The sequence below is a fragment of the Heterodontus francisci genome, chromosome 20, assembly GCF_036365525.1.
Source record: "Heterodontus francisci isolate sHetFra1 chromosome 20, sHetFra1.hap1, whole genome shotgun sequence".
Classification (NCBI taxonomy): Eukaryota; Metazoa; Chordata; class Chondrichthyes; order Heterodontiformes; family Heterodontidae; genus Heterodontus; species Heterodontus francisci.
In genome coordinates this window covers 43,727,249-43,749,162 of record NC_090390.1, presented here as the reverse complement: position 1 = coordinate 43,749,162, position 21,914 = coordinate 43,727,249, and the positions used below count along the sequence as shown (strand labels likewise).

The 21,914-nt window shown below is 40.4% G+C and overlaps 1 protein-coding gene and 1 pseudogene across 1 annotated transcript in view; one reads left to right on the top strand and one right to left on the bottom strand.

Annotated features, from left to right (window-relative positions):
- Positions 1 to 21,914, top strand: part of inpp5a (inositol polyphosphate-5-phosphatase A) — a 621,533-nt gene that overhangs the window by 379,046 nt on the left and 220,573 nt on the right. Inside the window, exons 5-6 of the mRNA XM_068052673.1 lie at positions 2,814 to 2,877; positions 10,170 to 10,273. Coding sequence (XP_067908774.1) covers positions 2,814 to 2,877; positions 10,170 to 10,273 — 168 coding nt within the window. The remainder of the gene's footprint in view (positions 1 to 2,813; positions 2,878 to 10,169; positions 10,274 to 21,914) is intronic.
- LOC137380932 (large ribosomal subunit protein uL6-like) lies at positions 16,438 to 17,109 on the bottom strand (annotated as a pseudogene).

Sequence of the window (21,914 nt, the reverse complement as noted above, 5' to 3'; positions counted from 1 at the left end):
ACCCCCAGGATGATCGGAACCAGGAATCCTGGCATCGGGTTCTGTGGCGGGCGGCTCCCTTGCAGATGGTTCCACTCCAATTCTTCACCCCCTCTCCTCCAGCCCCCCCACCTTCCATCAGCCACGAAACCCGCCTTCCGGACAAGCACAAGATCCAGCCCCAGCTCCAGGCCATCTGTTGTGCACTCCACCTGACATACCAGGAAGGTGCCTAATGGGTGGGCAATTGGCTACTTCTCATTTTCCACCAATGGCGATCAGCTTTCTTATTTGCTTTTGTTATGATTTTTGATAAAATTTATAATGACAATTTCCAATGTAAACAGTTGCCTTTCAAAGTTTGTTGATGAGGTCAAAAAGCTTTTTTGAAAACATTTTCATGTAATTTTTCTCTGAAATGTATAATGCCCGCAATCAGATTTCAGAAAAAGTAGTAAAAACAGTGTAAAATTCACAATAACACAATTGTATCTGGCCATTAAAATACCTTTTCATTTCTGTTACTGTACCTATTAAAGTCTTTACTTTAAGGCCTCAGGCTATCTCAAAATCTTGGACTTCAAATGGAGATTTTTACTTCAGAGAAATTATATAGCGCTTCCAATCACATCAGCATATTTGAAGTTTGCACATTTTGTATAATTTCCCATTATCCAATCGGTGCACTCTGAGCAAGTATCTATTATAGAATTTCCCCAAATGTATATTAAGTTTCTGATTTGAAGCAGAAGGATGTGCCCTCATCCAGTGAGGATTTGTGAGTTTCTTTGCTTCTTCCAAAAGACTTCCAAACAAATTAGAGATTGAAGTCTCAAACATTTATTTCAGGCAAGTGTCACTTAAAATATTAACTTTTCTGTTATGAAGTGCTCAGTCAGACAAGATGTGTGATTAATATGGCTGCAGTTTTCCTTTCTCACCATCAACAAAGATCATTCATTGGTGATAGATTTCTTTATCCTCAATTGAAATGGTGAAAATTCTGTTAAATAATTTTTCTCTTCTGCATTATTTTTGGAATTAAGTGAGTTTTTTTTTAGAATTAAAGACTGAGCAACTGCATAAACGATCAAGTTTGGAGCATTTCAATAAGTACTTTTTGTTTATGGTGTCAGTCTTGGGTCATGTGTTGAAAAGACTTGAGCATATAATTTAGGCTGACATTTCAGTGCAGTACTGAGGGAATGCTTCACCTTCAGAGGTGCCATCTTTCCAATGAGTCATGAAACGATAAACTCCCAGAACCATGTGACACAACACTCCAGTCTCCCAGATCCTGGCATGCCATTCTAAATGCTGCTAGACCCTGACATCCATCCAATTACTGCCAAAACTGGGATTAACCTAATGCTGATAAATCAGAGTTCTGATGATAGTATTTAACAAATAACCCCTTTCTTATAAAACTTCCAACTCATTGTGAACAATACCATGGGCAATTTTCTGTTCCGCGACATTGCTTGTAGTGAGTTAAAGGTTACATTGTTGCAAAAGGCATGGGTTCGGGATTGGAGGAAAAATTTGGAAATAAGTTTTCTGATAGATCAACAGTATCTTTTAGTTGATTTTTTTAATCCACTACAGGTAAATTAATAAATCACTACCATGGATAAATAAATAAATCTGTTCCTCTATAAATCATTATTGTCATGTTGGTAGTATAAAGAAAAGGCAAAATGCACATACAATATATTACAAACTATAAAGTTTCCACTTCTTTGTCACATGCATAAGATACTGCAAACAACTCTTGGCTATTGTAACCAAAATTACCTTTTCCAGGAAAATTACCTTCGGAGAAGTTGATCAGTTATGCTTTACTTTGATGAAAGCGACTCAGGGAGGAACAGGAGGATAAATTTAATTAGTTAGTACTTCTGGAGTAGACCTTGCCGAATGAGAATAGGGTTTGGAGAATCAGTACTAAAGTGTTATATTGCCTTATCTCTAACCCCTGCGCCCTTATCGCAAAGCCTCACTGAAAGTGTAGCCTTGGAGAATTTGCCATACTAAATAAGCACATGGCTACTTTAACAAACATTGATTGCACCAAAAATAACCACTTGTATGCAGTTATCCATAGCAATAGCTCAGAAAAAAGTCAAAAATATTGTAAGTTACCTCACAGACTTCTGGACTTTTTCACTCCACTGCACGGAGGCATGGATACTAGCAGCAGGGGCTGGCAAGCCAACTGCCTTCTGGAGCCAAGGTGAAGAGAGGAGTAACTCAACATGATTGACAAGGATAGTAGACAATTAGGAAGCATCAAAGGATTTGCAGGGAAAAATGAGTGAAGCCCAACCAAATAACGCAAGACACAATCGAGGATTCCAAACTGAGCTTCAAGTTTGCAAAACAATTTAGCAATATTGTGAAGTGATTTAATTGCTTCAGTTTCTTTTATTTATAATTTTGCCACCTGCAAATTTGTGATTTGTAGCTTCTTGATTAGTGCTTTTCACTTGCTGACTGATAACCCTGTTCAAGTGTGACTTGGTGCTGTCTTAGGAATATGGAATCTGAGGTGCAAGTGTGACAGAAAAATTGTTATGTGCCCTCAAGGTATGATGCTTGAGGTATAGTGGAAACAGGCATGCATGATGTGCATTGTTTTTAGATCCAAAAAGATGTAGGCAGATGCTTGCAAAAGGAAGTGGAAGTACATTGTTAATTGAAACAACAATTAAGTCAATTTTTTTTATAGCTGCAGTTAGTTTGTTTGGTTTTGTGAAAGCACCTTTCATCCCGTTCTTCCTTCATAAATATATTGCATAAATGAGTTAAATAAAACTTTTTTGTTTCTTTTGCAGGCTTTAGGAAATCTTTACTTTCTTCACGAGTCTTTGAAAAATACTTATCAGTTTGATTTTAAAGGTAAGCTTTACAGTACTAATTATAAGATTGCATATAGTTAGTGGGCCCAATTCTATATTCACTATTAAAGTTAATGCAGCTGGTAAATTTGATATTGTATTTGGCATCATACTATCAGTGTGCATAAGCGTATTGTTACGATCAGGTGAGAAAGGCGTCTCGGGGTCTTTCTCAGCCTTCACCTGGTCATATTGTCACAGGGTTTAATTTTAAACACACCATGTTTTTAGCTCCCCCTTGGTGAATACTTGTTCACCGCTTTCCAATTATAAAGCAAAGAAATGAGAACAAACATGCCTTCTTAGGTTTAAAGAAGAAAAGTGAATTTTATTAAAGCTTAAACTTAAACTCTAATTCGGTTAATGCCTACGGATACAAGCTGCAACCCCACGCTAGCATGCATATGCGATACGCATATGCAAATAGGGACAGAAAAGAGCAGAAGAAAAATAGTGGACAGGTTTGAGGCAGTCTCTGAAGAGGGTTTTTTTAATTGTGGTTCGAACTCACTGTAGAGTGATAGTAAATAGTCTTGCTTTTCATTGGGGCCCAGTATTCTTCTTAAACCTTGTTCACTGCAGGAGACTTTTCTCTCTTGGGGTTCATGTGTCTTCAATGGTTTCTGAAGCTGGTGAGAGCGAGATGAGAGCAAACAGGAGAGAGGTCTTTTCAGTTCAGGAGCAAACAGCTTTCTGAGTTTTAAAGCTCTGTGACAAGTCCAAAATCAAAAAAACTCCAACAGTCAATTAGTCATGTGACTAAACTGGTCTGACCACGCCAGTTAACCTGGAATGCTAGCCTCTCCACCTGCAACCCCTGGTAATCAAAAGTCCATTGTGAATTAAATTGGAACAGGGAGTGTCCCCTTTGTCCTTTCCAAGTACTGTCTGTTACTATGCAAATATCTTTCCAGTCATGGGTCTGGTGTTTTTTTTTTAAACAAGTTCTTTCTTTACTCCAGTAACAGTTTAAAAATTAATGTTCATGTGGCGAAATATGAGTGCCTCATTCTTGGCAGGTGGGGGTCTGCATGACATTATATTTACTTCTGGCACATTTGGCTCATTGCTCAACATCATGAAGCAATAGCTGCTTAAAGAACAAATGTTATATTCCTCACATGCATTCATGCGCATTTTTAAAAATACATTCACAGGATTTATGGCCCAACCCTAATTGCCCTTGAGAAGGTGGTGAGACGCCGTCTTGAATAGGCCACTTCAGAGGGCAATTAAGAGTCAATCACATTGCTGTGGGTCTGGAGTCGCATGTAGACCAGACCAGGTAAAGACAGCAGATTTCTTTCCTAAAGAACATTAGTGAGCCAGATGTGCTTTTAACAACAATATGCTGGTTTCATGGTCATTATTACCGATACTAGCTTTTTATAGCTTTATTTAATTAATTGAAATTAAATTCTCCTGCTGCTGTGGTGGGATTTGAACTCATGTCTCCAGATCATTAATCTAGGATTGCTACTCCAGTAGCATAACCACTATGCCACAGTACACCCAGGCATATGTTTCTGTTGTATTTTATGTTGCAAAATGGTCTGTTATGGAGTATTTTTTTAAATGAGTAAACTAAATCCCTGGACTTGTGACTCAGAAGGGATTAAAAAGGCTTTCTCTGGAAACGTTTTAGTTTAAAATAAAATCATTCCTTGTGGTGTAAAGGAGGTGCTTTAATCTACAAAGTATCAATCGAAGAGTATTTGTCACATTACAAAAAGCATAAGGTTGCACAGTAATTTAAATACTGGCAACTTGCATTTCCTTCTAAAGCGTTACATGCTCTGCCAGTTTTCCATAGCATAACATTTCTAGGACTGTAAAACTAATTTATAGAATATGTTTTATTTCTTTTGCACTGAAATGTGTTTATGCTGCTGAACACAGCGTAGATTCAAATTTACAGTATTGCCACTTTTTATATTAAATTGTCATATTTAGGCAAATATGAATATTTACTTTTATTGCTCTATTGATTTAGGAATAATCTACTAACAGATTATTGATACAGACAGAATTGATTTCTCATTCGCTCCCAGCAGATAGAATCGCAGATCAAGACCCGATATTTGAATATATGGTTGTGTTGCAAAAAGAATAAATTCTCCCGTTCATTGTTGGTGTGTAGAATAAAATTAATGCAGAATGTTAGTTACCTCCCATTCACTAGTCTTTTACATGAGATCATATTTTTTGTGGTCACGTTTTTACCCTACTGTAACCCTTCATAATCTTGAAGACCTCTGTCAGATCATCCCCTAACCTGCTCAACCTTGTTTGAAAAAGGTCCTAATTTCTCAAGTCCCTCTTCATAACAGTAACTTTCAATCCATGGTAACATCCTAGTGAATGTAAAAACAAAACCAAGGATTTGTCTGTCCATTTTATTGGCATATCTACCTGGGCTGCCACCTAATGGACCTATGTACCTGCAATCCAGCTTCCCTTTGTGTCACAGGAGATCTCCTAATGTACAATTTAAATTTTGTCAAATTATTGGTTAAACCTAATGGTGAAATTCCAAAACTTGTCTTGCTTAAAATCTTACTATAAGAACAACCATTTATATTTATATAGCACAGTTATGAACAGGTGTCTAGGGGTCATTTACAGTCTTCACCTGGTCTTATTGTAATAAGATTTGATTTTTTTTAAACACACCGTGTTTTGAGCTCCCCCTTGGTGAATCCTTGCTCATAGCTTTCCAATTATAAGGCAAATAAATGACCACATCAGGTTTTCTTAGGTTTAAAGAAAAGTGAAATTTATTAAACTTACTTAAACTCTAAGTCGATTAATGCCTACGGATACACGCCACGCCAATGCTAGCATGCACATGTGATATGCACATGCAAATAGAGACAGAAAGGAGAAGAATAATAAAATAGAGAGGTTTGAGGCAATCTCTGAAGGGTTTTTTTGTGTGCTTTGAGCTCGCTTTAGGGTTCTTGATTGTAGCTGGTCTTGCTTTTTGGGGCCTGGTATTCTTAAACCTTGTTCACTGTAGTAGACTTTTCTCTCTTTGGGATCATATGTCTTCAATGATTTCCGAAGCTGGTGAGAGCGAGATGAGAGCAGACAGGAGCAAGCCGTTTTCTGAATTTTAACTCTGTGGCAAGTTCAAAAATTCAAAAAACTCCAACAGTCAATTAGTCATGTGACTAAACTGGTCTCACCACGTCTGTTTGTGTATTCGGCCATCTTAACAGTTAACCTGGAATGCTTCAACGTCTGGTAATCAAAAGCCAATTGTGGATTAAATTGGAGCAGGGAGTGGCTCCTTTGTCTGTTCCAAGTGCTGTCTGTTACTATGCAAATGTCTTTCCAGTCAGGGGCTTGGTAATTCCTTGTGATAGGCCCTCTTTTCTTCCCAGCCACGATTTTAAGTTTCAACTTTTATGTAGCGAAATAATGTGTGCCTCAGTCTTGGCATGTGGGGGCCTGCATGACAAGCACCCTTAACGTAATTTTTAAAATTCATTTTGTGGGATGTGGGCATCACTGGCTAGGCCAGCATTTATTGCCCATACCTAATTTGCCCTTGAACGGAGTGGCTTGCTAGGTCATTTCAGAGGGCATTTTAAGAGTCAACCACATTGCTGTGGGTCTGGAGTCACATGTAGGCCAGACCAGGTAAGGACAGCAGATTTCCTTCCGAATGGACATTATTGAAGCAGATGGGTTTTTACAACAATCGACAATGGTTTCACGGTCACCATTAGACTAGTTTTTTAATTCCAGATTTATTAATTGAATTCAAATTTCAGCATCTGCTGTGGTGGGATTACAACCTGTGTCCCCATAGCATTAGCCTGGGCTCTTGATTACTAGTCCAGTGACATTACCACTGAAGGTGTGGTGTAAATGGTGGAGCAATTAAAATTAGGGATGCACAAGAGGCCAGAATTAGAGGAGCACAGGTATCTTGGAGGGTTGTGGGGCTGGAGGAGATTACAGCAATAGGAAGGGGCGAGACCATGGAGGAATTTGAAAAACAAGGATGAGAATCTTAAAATCAAGTCATTGCTTGGCCAGCACAGGGACATTAGGGGAAGGGGACTTGGCACGAGTTAAGACAAGGGCAGCAGAGTTTTGGATGACCTCAAGTTTACGGAAGGTAGATTATGGGAGACCAGCCAGGAGTGCATTGGAATAGTCAAGTCTCGAGGTAACAAAGGCATGAGTGAGGGTTTCAGTAGCAGATGAGCTGAGACAGGGGCGAAGTCGGGCAATGTTATGGAGGTGGAAATAGGCAATCTTAGCGACGGCACAAATATGAGGTCAAAAGCTCACCTCAGGTCAATTGTGACACTAAGGTTGTGAACAGATTGGCTTAATCTCAGACTGCTGCCAGGGAGAGGGATGGAGTCAGTACCTAGGGAACAGAGTTTGGCGCAGGAACCAAAAACAATGACTTCAGTCTTCATAATATTTAATTGGAGGAAATTTCTGCTTATCCAGAACTGGATGACACATAAACAGTCTGATAAAAGTGGAGAAGTTGAGAGCAGTGGTGGTGAGGTAGAGCTGAGTGTTGTCAGTATACATGTGATGCCGTGCTTTTGGATGATGTTGCTGAGTGACAGCATGTAGATGAGAAATAGGGGGCATCAGAGGTAATGGTGTGGGAGCAGGAAGAGAAGCCATTGCACGTGATTCTCTGGTTACGATTAGACTGATAGGAATGGATCAAGTGAGAGCAGTTCCACCTAGCTGACGACAGTGGTGAGGCTTTGGAGGAGAATGATGTGGTCAATTGTGTCAAAGGCTGCAGACAGGTCGAGAAGGATGAGGAGGGACAGTTTACCTTTGTCACAGTCACACAGGATGTCATTTGTGACTTTGATAAGAACCGTTACAGTACAGTGACAGGGGTGGAAACATGATTGGAGGGATTCAAACATGGCGTTCTGGGAAAGATGGGAACAGATTTGGAAGGCAACAACATGTTCAAGGACTTTGGAGAGGAAAGGGAGGATGGAAGTGGATCAGTAGTTTGCAAGTGCTGTGGGTCAAGGATTGTTGTTTTGAGGAGGGGGTGTGGATTGCAGATTTAAAGGAGAGGAGGACAACACCTGAAGAGAGAGAACCGTTAACAATTACTGTATCACAGTTCATACATCTAGATAACCATAATTTTTTTAATGGAACAGAAGGAGATCAGTTTGTTCCAATGCCCATTGGAAGGCCCATTTCCCTGCCCCGTACCCATACCCTTTTCTTTTTCAAGTATTTATCTATTTCCCTTTGAACACCTTATCCTTCCCTGTTGCACCATTTCTCACTCTTTCCCAGGTCAGATTCTCTTCAACCGTGACTCCCAGTACCTGCTCCAGCCATCACAATGCACCTCACCTTTAAGTGGTGACAGCCAGTCACGATTTTGACCCCCTGTGTTGTGTCCAGAAATCAACAGAATGGTTAGAACTAGCTGGATGTTGAAATCATTGAAAGGAGCAAGCAGCATAAAGTTGACATGCTGCCTACATTACAATCGATGGGTGCAGGTTATTTGCACATCGCCATCCTTGTGGCTGTTTTTGGGAGCTATCCAATTTAGCTCCCTTATTCTTTTGTCTCTAAGATATTTGAGCCAATTATGATTTCTTTCCTAGGATATGATGTCTAAAGTGTGATTCTGAAAGTGCAATGACCATTGTTGAGACCTGATGCTCCATTGTTACAAACTCCACACAAGACTAACATGTTTATATGTATATATAAGGAGGCAACTGTGCACTCGGGAGGAAGGTTGTTGACACTAAAATACATGGAATGACAATGAAACAGGAAGGTGTCTTCACTTTTCAGGCCTAATTTACCTCCAGGGAAGAGAATCTTGCAACAAGGGTTGTCCAGATTCATGTCAGGAAAATCTAACTGGTGACTTAAAATGAAACTAACCCTACTTCGAGGGATTGACTGGAAGTTTCCTCGGGCTTGCTCCACCGCTGCTGTAACTTTGGCAGAAATTCCATTTGCGCATGTAAATGGGGTGGGGGGGGGGGGGTGGTGGCGGTGAGGGGGTAATTTTATGCTCTCCCCCATGGTGGGTTTGGAGATGAGGATAGGATAAAATCAGGTGGGATGGTGATGGGGGGAGCTTCCCATCACCATCCAAGCTCTGTCTGGAAGGGGAAGGCCTGTGAATGGCCTTCCCATCCCATTGCCAGTTGAAGCCCTTAACTGGGCAATTAACCCCCAATTAAGGGCCTCTTCCTGCTGTAACCGCAATTATCTGTGCGGCGGGCGGCCCTGTTGATGCACGGGAAGCATGGCATGGAAAACCATGTGGGCCGGAAAAACATGCAGGCTGCCTGAACAAGGGAACCAGCATCAGGAAGCGGGGTGGGGCCCACTGACAACCATCCTCATGCCCTTGCTGCCAACCTCCCTCTCCCGTGACCCCACCCGACGAGACCCCTCCCGCCCTAACTTACCTCAAGCCTGGTTCCAGCGATGCTCCCCAGCCTCTGGTAGGTGCTCCTCCTGCAACAGCCACTGACGCAGGGATCTTGGCATCACTTTTTCCAGATGTCTAGACCCCTGCCGCCAGGATAAAATTCCCCCTGGCATGTTTAGTTTAGAGATACAGCACTGAAACAGGCCCTTCGGCCCACCGAGTCTGCACCGACCATCAACCACCCATTTATACTAATCCTACACTAATCCCATGTTCCCTACCACATCCCCATATTTCCCTACCACCTACCTATACTAGGGGCAATTTATAATGGCCAATTTACCTCCCAACCTGCAAGTCTTTTGGCTTGTGGGAGGAAACTGGAGTACCCAGAGAAAACCCACGCAGACACAGGGAGAACTTGCAAACTCCACACAGGCAGTACCCAGAATTGAACCTGGGTCGCTGGAGCTGTGAGGCTGCGGTGCTAACCACTGCGCCACTGTGCTGCCCACCAAAGTTACAGTGGAGGAATGAGAGAACCTCTGAAGAAATTGCTATTAATTGTGAAGAGGAAAATTATCCTCTGTCAGTGCAGTTGCAGAAAATTTTTTGGAACATTAATAAAGATTATATCAAGAGTATTGACAGTTGTTAAAGGCAGAATTGGTGAGAGAATGTACAGAGCTGATTCAAACTAAATATACAAAATGTTACTTACAAACATCTTCATGTATTTTCAAAGATCCTTTAGCACCATAGGCAGCTCACAGAATCTGTGAATGATGTTATAATGAGAATACTGAGTCATACCATTTTTTAGGAAAACAGCTATTTGTTAGATGAGGTTTATTTTGTGTGTGCTTTTTTTTTTCAAGCTAAAAAATACAAAAAAGTAACGGGTAAAGAAATCTACTCAGAAACATTAGAAAGCACACCTATGCTGGAAAAGGAGAAGTTTCCGCAAGATTACTTCCCTGAGGTAAGTTGCACAGTCTTTTGCAATGCATAATACACAAAGTCAACTTGTAAAGTTGTAAAGGTTTATTATTGTCCCTGAACCTCTGGGAAATCATGTTATTCAAGAGTCTGTCAAATAGGATAGCTGCAATTGGAATACATGAAAATGATTTGCTGTGTGAGTTTGGGAAGAGGTGAGGGGTGGATCACTTATGCTCTTCTTGTCATGGCTCTGTGAATTATTTTCATGTATCTCACAGCTCCCAATTTGTTGCATTAGTTTGGACATTGAAGTACAGTAATAAAAGTGTTTTTAAAAACATGATGACTCGAAAGACTGTAGTGAACTGAGGTCATGTGACTTAATCAACATTACTTCTGGGTCATGAAACAACTCACAACAGCATAACTGGAGAGACCACGTGTGATAGCATGTGTACATAGCACTTAGAGACAGCATTTGTTTCATTGCAACTGCTTTCACTAATTGAAATGTGGAGCAGACATGCTTCATTAATTTAGGCTCAGTATCCTTTCCTTGGCAATTAGGTTTTTGCAAAGCTTCCCCATTATGCTTTTAAAAATCATTCCAAAATCTCTTGCATCATCTTAAAGTACTATATAAATCAAAAACTGTCCTATTATGTTGTTAATTTAATAAAGTTTTCAATGATGTAAATAAAGGCAGAATAATTATAACTGGTAAATATATCAGACAGAGAACACCACTCTTCATCTTAGTAATAACCTGTTCTATTCTGCAACTGACAGATATGCAAACGATCCTCTCAATTGGTTTAAGACTGATTTCTTTCTCTTTATTACTGCCGCTTAAAGATGATCTAAAAGTAATTACATTGATTGAAGTATAATGCAATCCAAAATAATTACAATTCACTGCATATAAAACTAACAAAACTTTTCATGGTGATTTATTGTACCTCTTGGCTGTATATGAATTTCAAATGATGCCTTTGGGACCAGCACTTGAGATAATGTTAGGCTATTTAAAACGAACAGATTTGTGTAGTCTATCAGACCTGAATAATTTTTGCCAGTAGTGAGAAATTGGTTGTTATCATACATCATAGATACTGCTCAAAGCTCTTATGAAAGATGAATTAATTTCACTAATGCTTTAATGTGAACCTTTCATGAACAAAGCTGTACAGGGATAACCTTGTAGGGGTCCCTAGTTTCTCAATAGTGATTTATGTCATCTTTTAATAAAGGAAACAGCCTGTATATAATCCATCTGCTGTGCAAAGAAGGGACACTGACTTGCACTACATGGGATTTTTCACTTCCATTTTTATTTAACACTGCAGACTGATGAAAGGTTTCAAGGAAGACTAATATAAGCCCAGTTTACACTCAGTGTTGCTAAATTGATTGGTAATCCCAGCTCTAAATTATACCGAACCCCCTCCCACCCCTCTCAGTAATAGCCATCAAAAAGATGGATTACTATGAAGCGAGCTACTGAAAAAAAACATTTGTGGGGCCATTTCTCTGCATCAACTTTGAATGTTTTATGAAACTGAGGAAGTAAAGGAAAGCTGCAGGAAAAGATTGTGTTAGATCTCAGGTTTGTCAGTTCAGTTGTATTACTTGTACTACAGGCAGGGGCAAAGTTCAGATCCAGAAGGATTTTTCAGTAATTTTCTTTTCTTGGTTCCCCACAACACGTACTATTCTCTGCCAAAAAAGCTTTGTTTTTGAGCTTCTGTAACTTTCTAAATAACCACTAAGAGGCACATGAGTGTCTTTCCAATCAGTTTTCTTTTTCATATTATTCCCTTGTCACAGGGAAGCATTTATGCTTAGCTCAATATGATTGTCTTCATAGCCTGGCCAAAGTTCGAAATCTAATATGAAAACTGCTGCTGAGAACTTGTGTCTTGTCATTCCTTGTACAGTGCGTTGCTGCATCAACAAACTGTTGAACAGAATACCCTTCCACCCTTGCCGTTCTAATGACTAGGTAGTCAGCTCTACTGGAGGACAGGATAGCCTGGATATACTGTGTTTAATTATATGTATGGGGCTGTAACTGGGTCTTATTGGTTCCAGCCCACTATTTTTTGCCTGCCTGAGTTTTTATTCTCAATCTTGGCGTATGATATTTATGGATAGTTACATGTAAATGAGGAAGTAATGACATGGTGATGTCAGGCATCCCATTTTGCATTATTTCCAACTTACTTATGCTGAGTCTTAATTTGTCATATAAAACTGCCATCCTAGGTGAAGGCTGAGGGTTTAAATTACATTGGTAACAATTGGAGCACTTTTAGCACAGTGTGAGGGAGATCATTGTCAGTTTTCAGTGTGTAGTAGAGTGCATTCTTAGATGGTGTGGCTGACTCCTTTTACCTTTCCTGACCTAGTAAAATGACTAATCTTTGTGCACTGAGATACAGTGAGTGGGATCCTGGAGTTCACACTGACTGCCCTGGCCACCTCTCTACACTGGCCCAAGGTTGCCCTCATTGGTCTTCTATGTTTCTCCATTCCCCAAAGTGCCTTGCTAGTGCAAGAGAACTTCCACATATGCATCAGTGACTCAGTGCACTGAAGCAGATATTTCAGACATTGGATTTTAATTAACTGGTCTGTTGGTTGGAGGAATAATAATTGCACCCTTTCTGAGCTTGGACATTACAATGTGGCCTTGGGCCCTCAGCTTCAATGAGCAGGTTCTTGGGAGCCAAGACTGAGCACAAAACACCTTGCATTTATTTTGTGCATTTTAATCTCAGGATGTCCCTTACAGGCAGGAAGGAAGGGCAGGCCAATGGAACTGGTTAAGAGACGAGCGGCAATGGTGGCATGATAATCATGTCAATTTCTGTACAGAGAACAATAAAGGATTAAAAATCATGGTCACAGTCACAGAGGCCATAACTTGTGATTTTTAGCAGGGCAGTGTCAGTGAGTGGCAGAAGCCAGATCAGAAGGTTTTGAGCATGAACGTTTGGATGGATGGCCGTGAAACTTGGAGGTAATGGCACATTGAAGGGCCTTAGAAAGAAGAGAGCTTAGAGGTGGAATATTAGTTGGAGAGGACAGATGAGTCATGGGTCAGTTTTCTATGGAGGGCATGATGACAACAGTTTTGAAAGGCAGCGGGACAGTGCCTTTGGATAGAGAGTTGTTAACAGTGTCAGGAAGAATGGAGGCTAGGTGTCGTAATTAAGTGGTCAAGAGCTGAGTGGGGAGAGAATTAAAGGAGCAGGAGATAGGTCTCGTGGAAGAAGTGAGCCCAGATATTGGCAGAGAAATTGCAGAGGAGAGGGGATTAGAGTGAGTGGCTATCATGAGCAAGGGCAGAGGATGGGATGACAGTGAGAAAGACAGTTGCATGGATGAATTTAATCTTGGAGAGATAGACATCCATGAAATTTTCACAATCAATTTTGAAGGAGAGAGTGCAAGGGGTGAGGGAGTGGTAGTGGAGAGAATACTCTACATGAATCCATTAATACCCAGACTCACTTTAAATTAAAATTAGTTTTAAAATAGAACAAACAAAGGACTTGTTTATATTTTCTTATTGTTCAACAATGATATTCTTACCAGTGGAACTGCTAAAAGGGGAGGACTAATTGTTAAATAATGTGAGCTAACATCCATTCTTCGTGGAACGTCTCTGAAAATTCTAATTCAACTCAATTTATAAATTTGTGCTGGATGCTTTATGACATGATAAATATGAAAAAGATTAAAAGGAGCTCTGTTAATAAATAATCGAATTTGTGCACATAGCAATTTGTCCACTGTTTAAAATATGTTTTTGGTTTATTTTTAAATCTTGAACATTCATAAAATGAAATTTATCATTCATGCCATAATGTAATAGCAATAATGAGCTTGGATGAGTTCATTGTTTGTAAATAACCTAGCTTGACGTTAATTTAAGCAGCTGGCTTAGCCTCGTGCTCACACCAATCTGATGTGAATCATTGTTCATAAATGCCCTGGTATTTTTAGCATAATGAGGGGTCACCACTAACTGTATTCAGTATCATTGTATCTGCATTAAGCTGAATAAGCAGGAAGCAAGATATGATGATAATTATAGCAAGAAATTATACTATTTATAATCTGTGATAGTATTTTATTCTTTATACAGTCTTTAGTTACAGATTAGGCAACAGAACTGTAACGTAATGTTCATAAATTTAAACCTTGAACTTTGGCTGGGCAGGAGGCATGATTTCATTCTGCATGACATTTTCAGTTTTTGGAGTGTATCTAATCAACAATTTGTGTGGCTGTATGAATCTGTTGCTATTAATTATATCCACTGATGTGACCAGCATCACCTGATATATCCAACATTATTAATTTGATGCATAAGCAGATTGAGAAATGAAAGTTAATTGGGCAATGCTTCTTGGTAAAGTTTATCCATCTTGTTCACTTTTGTTTTCATCATCCTCATTAGACCTGTTGTTGTTTTATCTTCCGGAATATTGGATTTTTGCTGTTCTTACTCCAGACAGAAATAAAATGACTCAAAGTTAAGATCTGGTATATTTTGGATGATTTCCTGATTATCATAGAATGATTACAGCACAGAAGGAGACGTTAAAATTATGTTTTTTAAATCTTGCTTGTGTCAGAATCAATTATCAAATATCCTTGAATAAAAAGCTATTTGGATACCACAAAATGGCATTCCTATTACTCATAGGTGCCTGTAAACATCCTCTCAACAACTTAACCAAGGTGAATTTCTGGAATTTTTATCTTAATGTGAGATGTCTGGTATTCGTCTGATTTGCTTCATGACATAGGACCATTTGCGAGTTAATAAATAACTCACAAACTTGCACCCAACTGCTGCCACATTTTTAAAAAGGGTACAAATGGTATTACAAATATATTTGAGTGAGAGGTCAGGAAACAGAGCTGAACCTGAATCCCCCATTCACAAGAAATTGGTAATTTGCAATGTGGTGTGGTGGGAAATGGGTGGATTGTGGTGGGCCACCTTCTGTCTGCCCCCTTATGCTCTGGCAGCAGTTTTGGAATCTGCCTGCTGGTGTTTGCAAGCCACCAGAGGAATTTCGGCAAATAGATCCCTGGAAGGTCTTGTATTAATAAGTTCTGTTTTAGGCCTATTGAAAGCCCTGTCACTGAGGAAGTGAACAGTAATCGATCCCACAGGGATTGATTGTCACCCCTCACAGTCCTCTGACTTATGAAAGGATAAGAAGAAATCCAAACTTGTTACTTGGCCTGATTCAGGCCTCTGGGTCCCCCTTTTTGAGCAGCAGGGTTCCACTCCTAACTCTGGATCTTGTTCTCCCCCAGGCGTTGGGTTCTGTGGTGGGAGTGCCTGAAGGTGGCTCCAGATGAGGCCCGCCACAGACCTTGACGCTGGGAGGGCCCGGCCCGATCCACATGGCAGCAGCGAGGCTCCATGGCGGCTCCCCCTCACCTCCGCTGCTGGGCGATGGGACCACAACTAAAATATTCAAATCAATAAAATGAATGAATTAACATACACTTATCTGCGATGTTGAGGGCCCGCTGTGATCCTTGGCGTGACAGCCGGCTCTCCCGCGCCTTCAAATCCCCATCTGGGGAAAGACGGCATCACATTGGTAGGGAAGGGGGGAGGAAGTTAGATTTACAGTACGGGGGGGGGGCGGGGTCACATCAACGTAATGGGTGCAGTGGATGGCGGGAATGGATGAACTGTAAACTTTGTGTAGTTTGGGGGGTAAAAGTCAGATGTTAAAGGTAAGTGTTTTGGGGGGGGAGGGCAAATAGTTAACGTAATTATTATTGGGGGGGTGGGAAAGGGGCACTAGAAATTTATTTATTTAATTTTGTGGGGGGTCTGTCTTTAAAAATGTTAATTAGGGGCAGGGCTGCCTGCCTTTAAAAATGGCGGCAGCGCTTGTGCACAGGCAGCTGACGCCATTGCCAGGGACGAACAGTCCGCCCCCTCCACGAGATCGGCGGTGGGCTCTTAAAATCCAGCCCGTAGATTCCGATGAGCTCCCCCCTGTTGCTCTGCTTCAAGCTTGGGTTCCTTCGCCTATTATTTAAATGACCCATTTGTAGGATTTGTAATGAAGTCACAGCCAGGTGAAGGTATTTTTTCTCAGTCCATAAAAGTTATTCAACTGTTACTTTCTGAAGGAGTTGAGTATCTGAAAGAGCTGAGTGTTATTCAGTGAACTGTGGAACAACAGTGCTCTTTGCACTCGCATAGATGCCGCCCAGGAATTTGCGAATATCCTTTTCTCTCACTGTTCTGGCTTGCTGAATGAGAGCAACTTTAATCTTTTATGTTTCTGCTGCAGTCTCACTTTTCTCAAAGACATAAATACCGTCCAAGAACTTTCAGATATCCTTGTTTTTGACTGTCATTGCCTTTTGGATCAGGCCAGCAGAGTTAGACACCAGTCATGTCCCTCAAGAACAAGCTCTGGGCCTGGATAAATATACATGAAACAGCCAGCTTCATATAGACTCTAAGAGCATACTTTTCTCCCAAGAAGTTACCAGAGATCCTGCCTCCTGAATAATCACATGAATGGGAAAATAAACATCAATTGATCTCATCCTGTAACGGAAATCTAGTGTGGTGTCCTTAATCATGTTCTGTACATGACTGCAGATTGTCCACCCTGTGGCCAGTTCTTTTCTGTTACTCCACCATTTGTCGACTCGAAGCTTCTTTATCTTGGTGCCAAGAAGGCTAAGTTTCAGGTTGATGTGGTTAAATTCCCTGCCCAATGTTCCTCAAGGCTCCTTTGCAATGACAGTAGGGCTTTTCAAAGGCACATCACCACTGTCGGAAATGTCAACAATCTAGTTGCTGAGAATGATCTTCATTCTCAAGGCAGATGAACGTATTGGGTGGAAAGTTCCGCCTTGCTGCATCAATAGTGGTGCAATGGCAGTCTGGAATTGTTTTAACTGTCTTCAATATGGTGGGATTGTGGGAAGTAAATCTCCTTTCCTCTCACTTCATGATGCATTATTTCTGATTGCTCAGCTCGACAGGGTTGTTTTATTCGCCATACTTGGGAATGGAGCACTGGGACTTGCTGTAGCAACTGACATTGTTACTGCAATGCTTCCTCCTGCTCGCACAGATTGGATGCATTGTTGAAGGTGTGATGCAAAGTATACCCATTGCTCATTAAGTTTCAGCCTTTTATTATGCATTTAAATCATTGTATCTGCTTGCTGTGCCTCCTCAATCTCCCTCACATTCATGCTGTTTCTTAATAATAGGTATGAATTCTTGACAGAGCCATTGGCACTTCCTCCTATGTCTCTTTCCCTGCTTGCTTTGTTCAGTGGAATCAATCCTGCTGTGTTGCTGTTTAATTTGATATGGTTTCCCTCAGCAAAATGATAGAAAAGATGAATTGAGACATTGCATGGACATTATCAATCAAAGTTGTGAGCATTAGTTATTACTCACAGTGCATTCTGACATTAGCCCTCTGTAACCTTTGTCTCCTTGTTGATGTTCCGTAGAGGTTTTACCCCATGTAGCTGATGTATTTATGTAGGTGATGTTTATGGAGGTTCTTTAAAAGGTCAGTAAGAGCTTTTTTTAGCCTGAGGGCTACTTTAACATGACATTGCATGTGACATGCCTAAAACCACTGTATCATCTCATGTTTACCAAAAGATTAAACATTCTTAATATTATATGTATTGTCTATTTACTGGGTCCTGCTGTATGAGTTATTTTTTTTTTAGAAATTCTAAGGTATGATTTGGCCAGGAACAATTATACACAACTTTGTAGTATTTAATCCACTATATAACACCTAGGTATTCATTTCCAATGGAGATTAATTTGTGATGAGGTGGCTAAGTGCATGGCAACACTTGAAGATCATTTGTTAATGCATTCTTGAAGTGGAATTCCTGGAACTGCAATGGCGTTCAACACTTTGCTTTAAAGGAATACCCAACATCTGTTTTTGAAGTTAAGAAAAAGAATTTGGAAAATATATTTACAGCAGCCTCAAACATTGGAAGATTTACGGAAATGTATTAGGATGCAGGCTATATGTAGAGCATATTTTATTGTTTCTAGTTTAACAATAAAAGCAAAACAATAGTCCTAATATATATGCATGGTCACCTAATGATATTTTGTTCTATTAAGTTACTTTGAAAAAGTTGGATATTGTCCTATTGTGGCATTGTGGCCATCATTCTGTATACGTTAACAGTTATGTTTTGGCAGAATGTGAAGACCTGAAGTGATGGATACTATTAGACACTCACATCTTTGATATCTTCAAACTTTGATTCAGATGCCTGGATATATCCTAGTGAGTGGTGCAGGAGAGATTATTGGGAGTGCTACAGTAGAGCCTGCAGTGTCCTGCAGAGCCATGGGACAGACAGCAGAGTAAGATGATGAGCGTGATCATGAAATAGAAGAATTGCCTGAGCAAAGAACAGTTCAAAGGATAATGAAAATCTATAACTCACTCCCACAAAAAGCTGTTGAAGCTAGGTCAATTAAAAATTTCAAGACTGAGTGGATGTAGTTTTGTAAGGCAAGGTTGTTCATAGATATGGAACCAAGGCAGGTAGATGGAGTTAAGATACAGGCCAGCCATGATCTAATTGAATGGTGGAACAGGCTCAAGGTGATTTGAGTTACTTTTCCTGTTCCTATGTTCCACTCAGCAAGAGCCATGAGCAGTGTCTTATACTTCCAGTGACCAAAAGTACCAAATTAAACCTTGCTGCAATTGGGCCCAGCTGTACTCCAAGACCCCTCAATGCGACATCATTTTCCTTCAATCACCCTGATCTGCCACACACAGAAAGAACTGCTAGGACACGTTTCAAGATCAGTCAACCCAGTCAACTATTATTAACCCTTGCATTGTCTGGGCAAAGGCATTCAGTGTGTTTTGCTTCACTGATAACACTTAGTAAAAGTTTATGGTGTGATTCTTCAACTTACTAACCTTCTAAATGTGCTTTTTCTATGTGTTCCCCCAGTGGGAGGAGGCAGTAAGATGGATGGATGGCTCCTGGTGCTAGCATCAATCTAAGAGGAATCACATTCATCCTGCTTTTCTCCTGCTACTGGGCAATCTCTCAGCATGGCTACAGACGTGTGTGAATAGAGTGAATCTGTGTGTGGGAGAGTGGAGGAGTGAGCAAATAAGGAGATATGAAATGAAAAGCAAAGAATCAAACACTAGCCATGAATTTGGGTTATCAATCTCCTATCCCCCTTTCGACTGCTGGATCTAATGTTTCCATGGCCTTCTTTTCATTAGGAGTAAAGGGTTAGCTTTGGTGAGGCGCCTTTTGTTTGTAATTTAGGAACTTACGAACTAGGAGCAGGAGTAGGTCACTAGGCCCTTCAAGCCCACTCCGCCATTCAATAAGCTCACGGCTAAACTGATTACTCCACATTTCCACCTACCCCCGATAACCTTTCACCCTCTTGCTTATCAAGAATCGATCGACCTCTGCCTTAAAAATATTCAAAGGCTCTGCTTCCACTGCCTTTTGAGGAAGAGAATTCCAAAGACTCACGAACCTCTGAGAGAAATAATTTCTCCTCATCTCTGTCTTAAATGGGCAACCCCTTATTTTTAAACAGTGACCCCAAGTTCTATATTCTCCCACAAGGGAGATTCTCCCACATCATTTCCACATCCACCCTGTCAAGACCCCTCAGGATCTTATATGTTTCAATCAAGTCGCCTTTTACTCTTCTAAATTCCAGCAGATACAAGCCTAGCCTGTCTAATCTTTCCTCGTAAGACAGCCCACCCATTCCAGGTATTAGTCTAGTAAACCTTCTCTGTACTGCCTCCAAGGCATTTACATCCTTCCTTAAATAAGTAGACCAGTACTGTACACAGTACTCCGGATATGGTCTCACCAATGCCCTGTATAGCTGAAGCATAACCTCCCTACTTTTGTACTCAATTCCCCTCGCGATAAACGATAACGTTCTATTAGCTTTCTTAATTACGTGCTGTACCTGCATACCAACCTTTTGTGATTCATGCACTAGGACATCCTGATCCCTCTGCATTTCAGAGCTCTGCAATCTCTCACCAATTAGATAATATGCTTCTTTTTTATTCTTCCTGCCAAAGTGGACAATTTCCCACTTTCCCACATCTTACTCCATTTCCCAGATCTTTGCCCACTAACTTAACCTATCTATATCCCTTTGTAGCCCTCTTATGTCCTGTTCACAAGTTACTTTCCTACCTATCTTTGTGTCATCAGCAAATTTAGCAACCATCTAAGTCATTTATATAAATTGTAAAAAGTTGAGGTCCCAGCCCTGTGGCACATCACTCGTTACATCTTCCCAACCAGAAAATTACCCATTTATGCCTATTCTCTGTTTCCTGTTAACTAGCCAATCTTCTATCCATGCCAATATGTTACCCCTACACCATGAGATTTTATTTTCTGCAATAACCTTTGATGTGGCACCTTACTAAATGCCTTCTGGAAATCTAAGTTCAATACATCCCATCGGTTCCCCTTTTCCACAGCACATGTAACTCCCTCAAAGGACTCCAATAATTTAGTTAAACATGATTTCTCTTTCACAAAACCATGTTGGCTCTGCCTCATTACCTTGAATTTTTCTAAATGCCTTGCTATAACGTCTTTAAGAATAGCTTCTAACATTTTCCCTAAGACAAATGTTAAGCTAACTGGCCTGTAGTTTCCTGCTTTCTGTCTCGCTCCCTTTTTGAATAAAGGAGTTACATTCGCTATTTTCCAATCTAATGGAACTTTCCCCTGAGGAATTTTGGAAAAGTAAAACTAACGCATCAGCTATCTCACTAGCCACTTCTTTTAACACCCTCGGATGAAGCCCATCAGGACCCGGGGACTTGTCAGCCCGCAGCTCCAGCAATTTGTTTGGTACCACTTCTCTGGTGATTGTCATTTTCTTGAGTTGCTCCCTCCCTTCCACTTCCAACTAATACTGGGATGTTGCTTGTGTCCTCACTAGTGAAGACCGATGCAAAATATCTGTTCAATTCATCTGCCATCTCCTTATTATCCATTATTAATTCCCCAGACTCACTTTCTATCGGCCCAATGCACACTTTGTTAACTCTTTTCTTTTTAAAATATCTATAGAAACTCTTACTATCTGTCTTTATATTTCTTGCTAGCTTTCTCTTGTACTCTAATTATACCTTCCTTATCAACCTTTGTCATTCCTTGCTGTTTTTTATATCCTATCTTCTGATCTGCCTTCCATCTGTGCGCAATTATAGGCTTTTCTTTAAGTTTGATACTTTCTTTAACTGTTTTAGTTAACCACAGATGGTGGGTCCCAGCCTTAGAATTTTTCTTTCTTGTTGAAATGTGTATTCTGAAATATCCCCTTAAATGTCTGCCACTGCATCTCTATTGACCTATCCCTTAACCTGATTTGCCAGTTCACTTTAGCTAGCTCTGCTTTCATGCCCTCATAATTGCCCATATTTAAGTTCAAAATACCAGTCTTGGACCCACTCTTCTCTCCCTCAAACTGAATGTAATATTCAATCATATTATGATTGCTGCTACCTAGTGGCGGCTCAACTATGAGGTCATTAATTAATCCTATCTCGTTGCACAATACCAGGTCTAGTATAGCCTGCTTTCTGTTTGGCTCT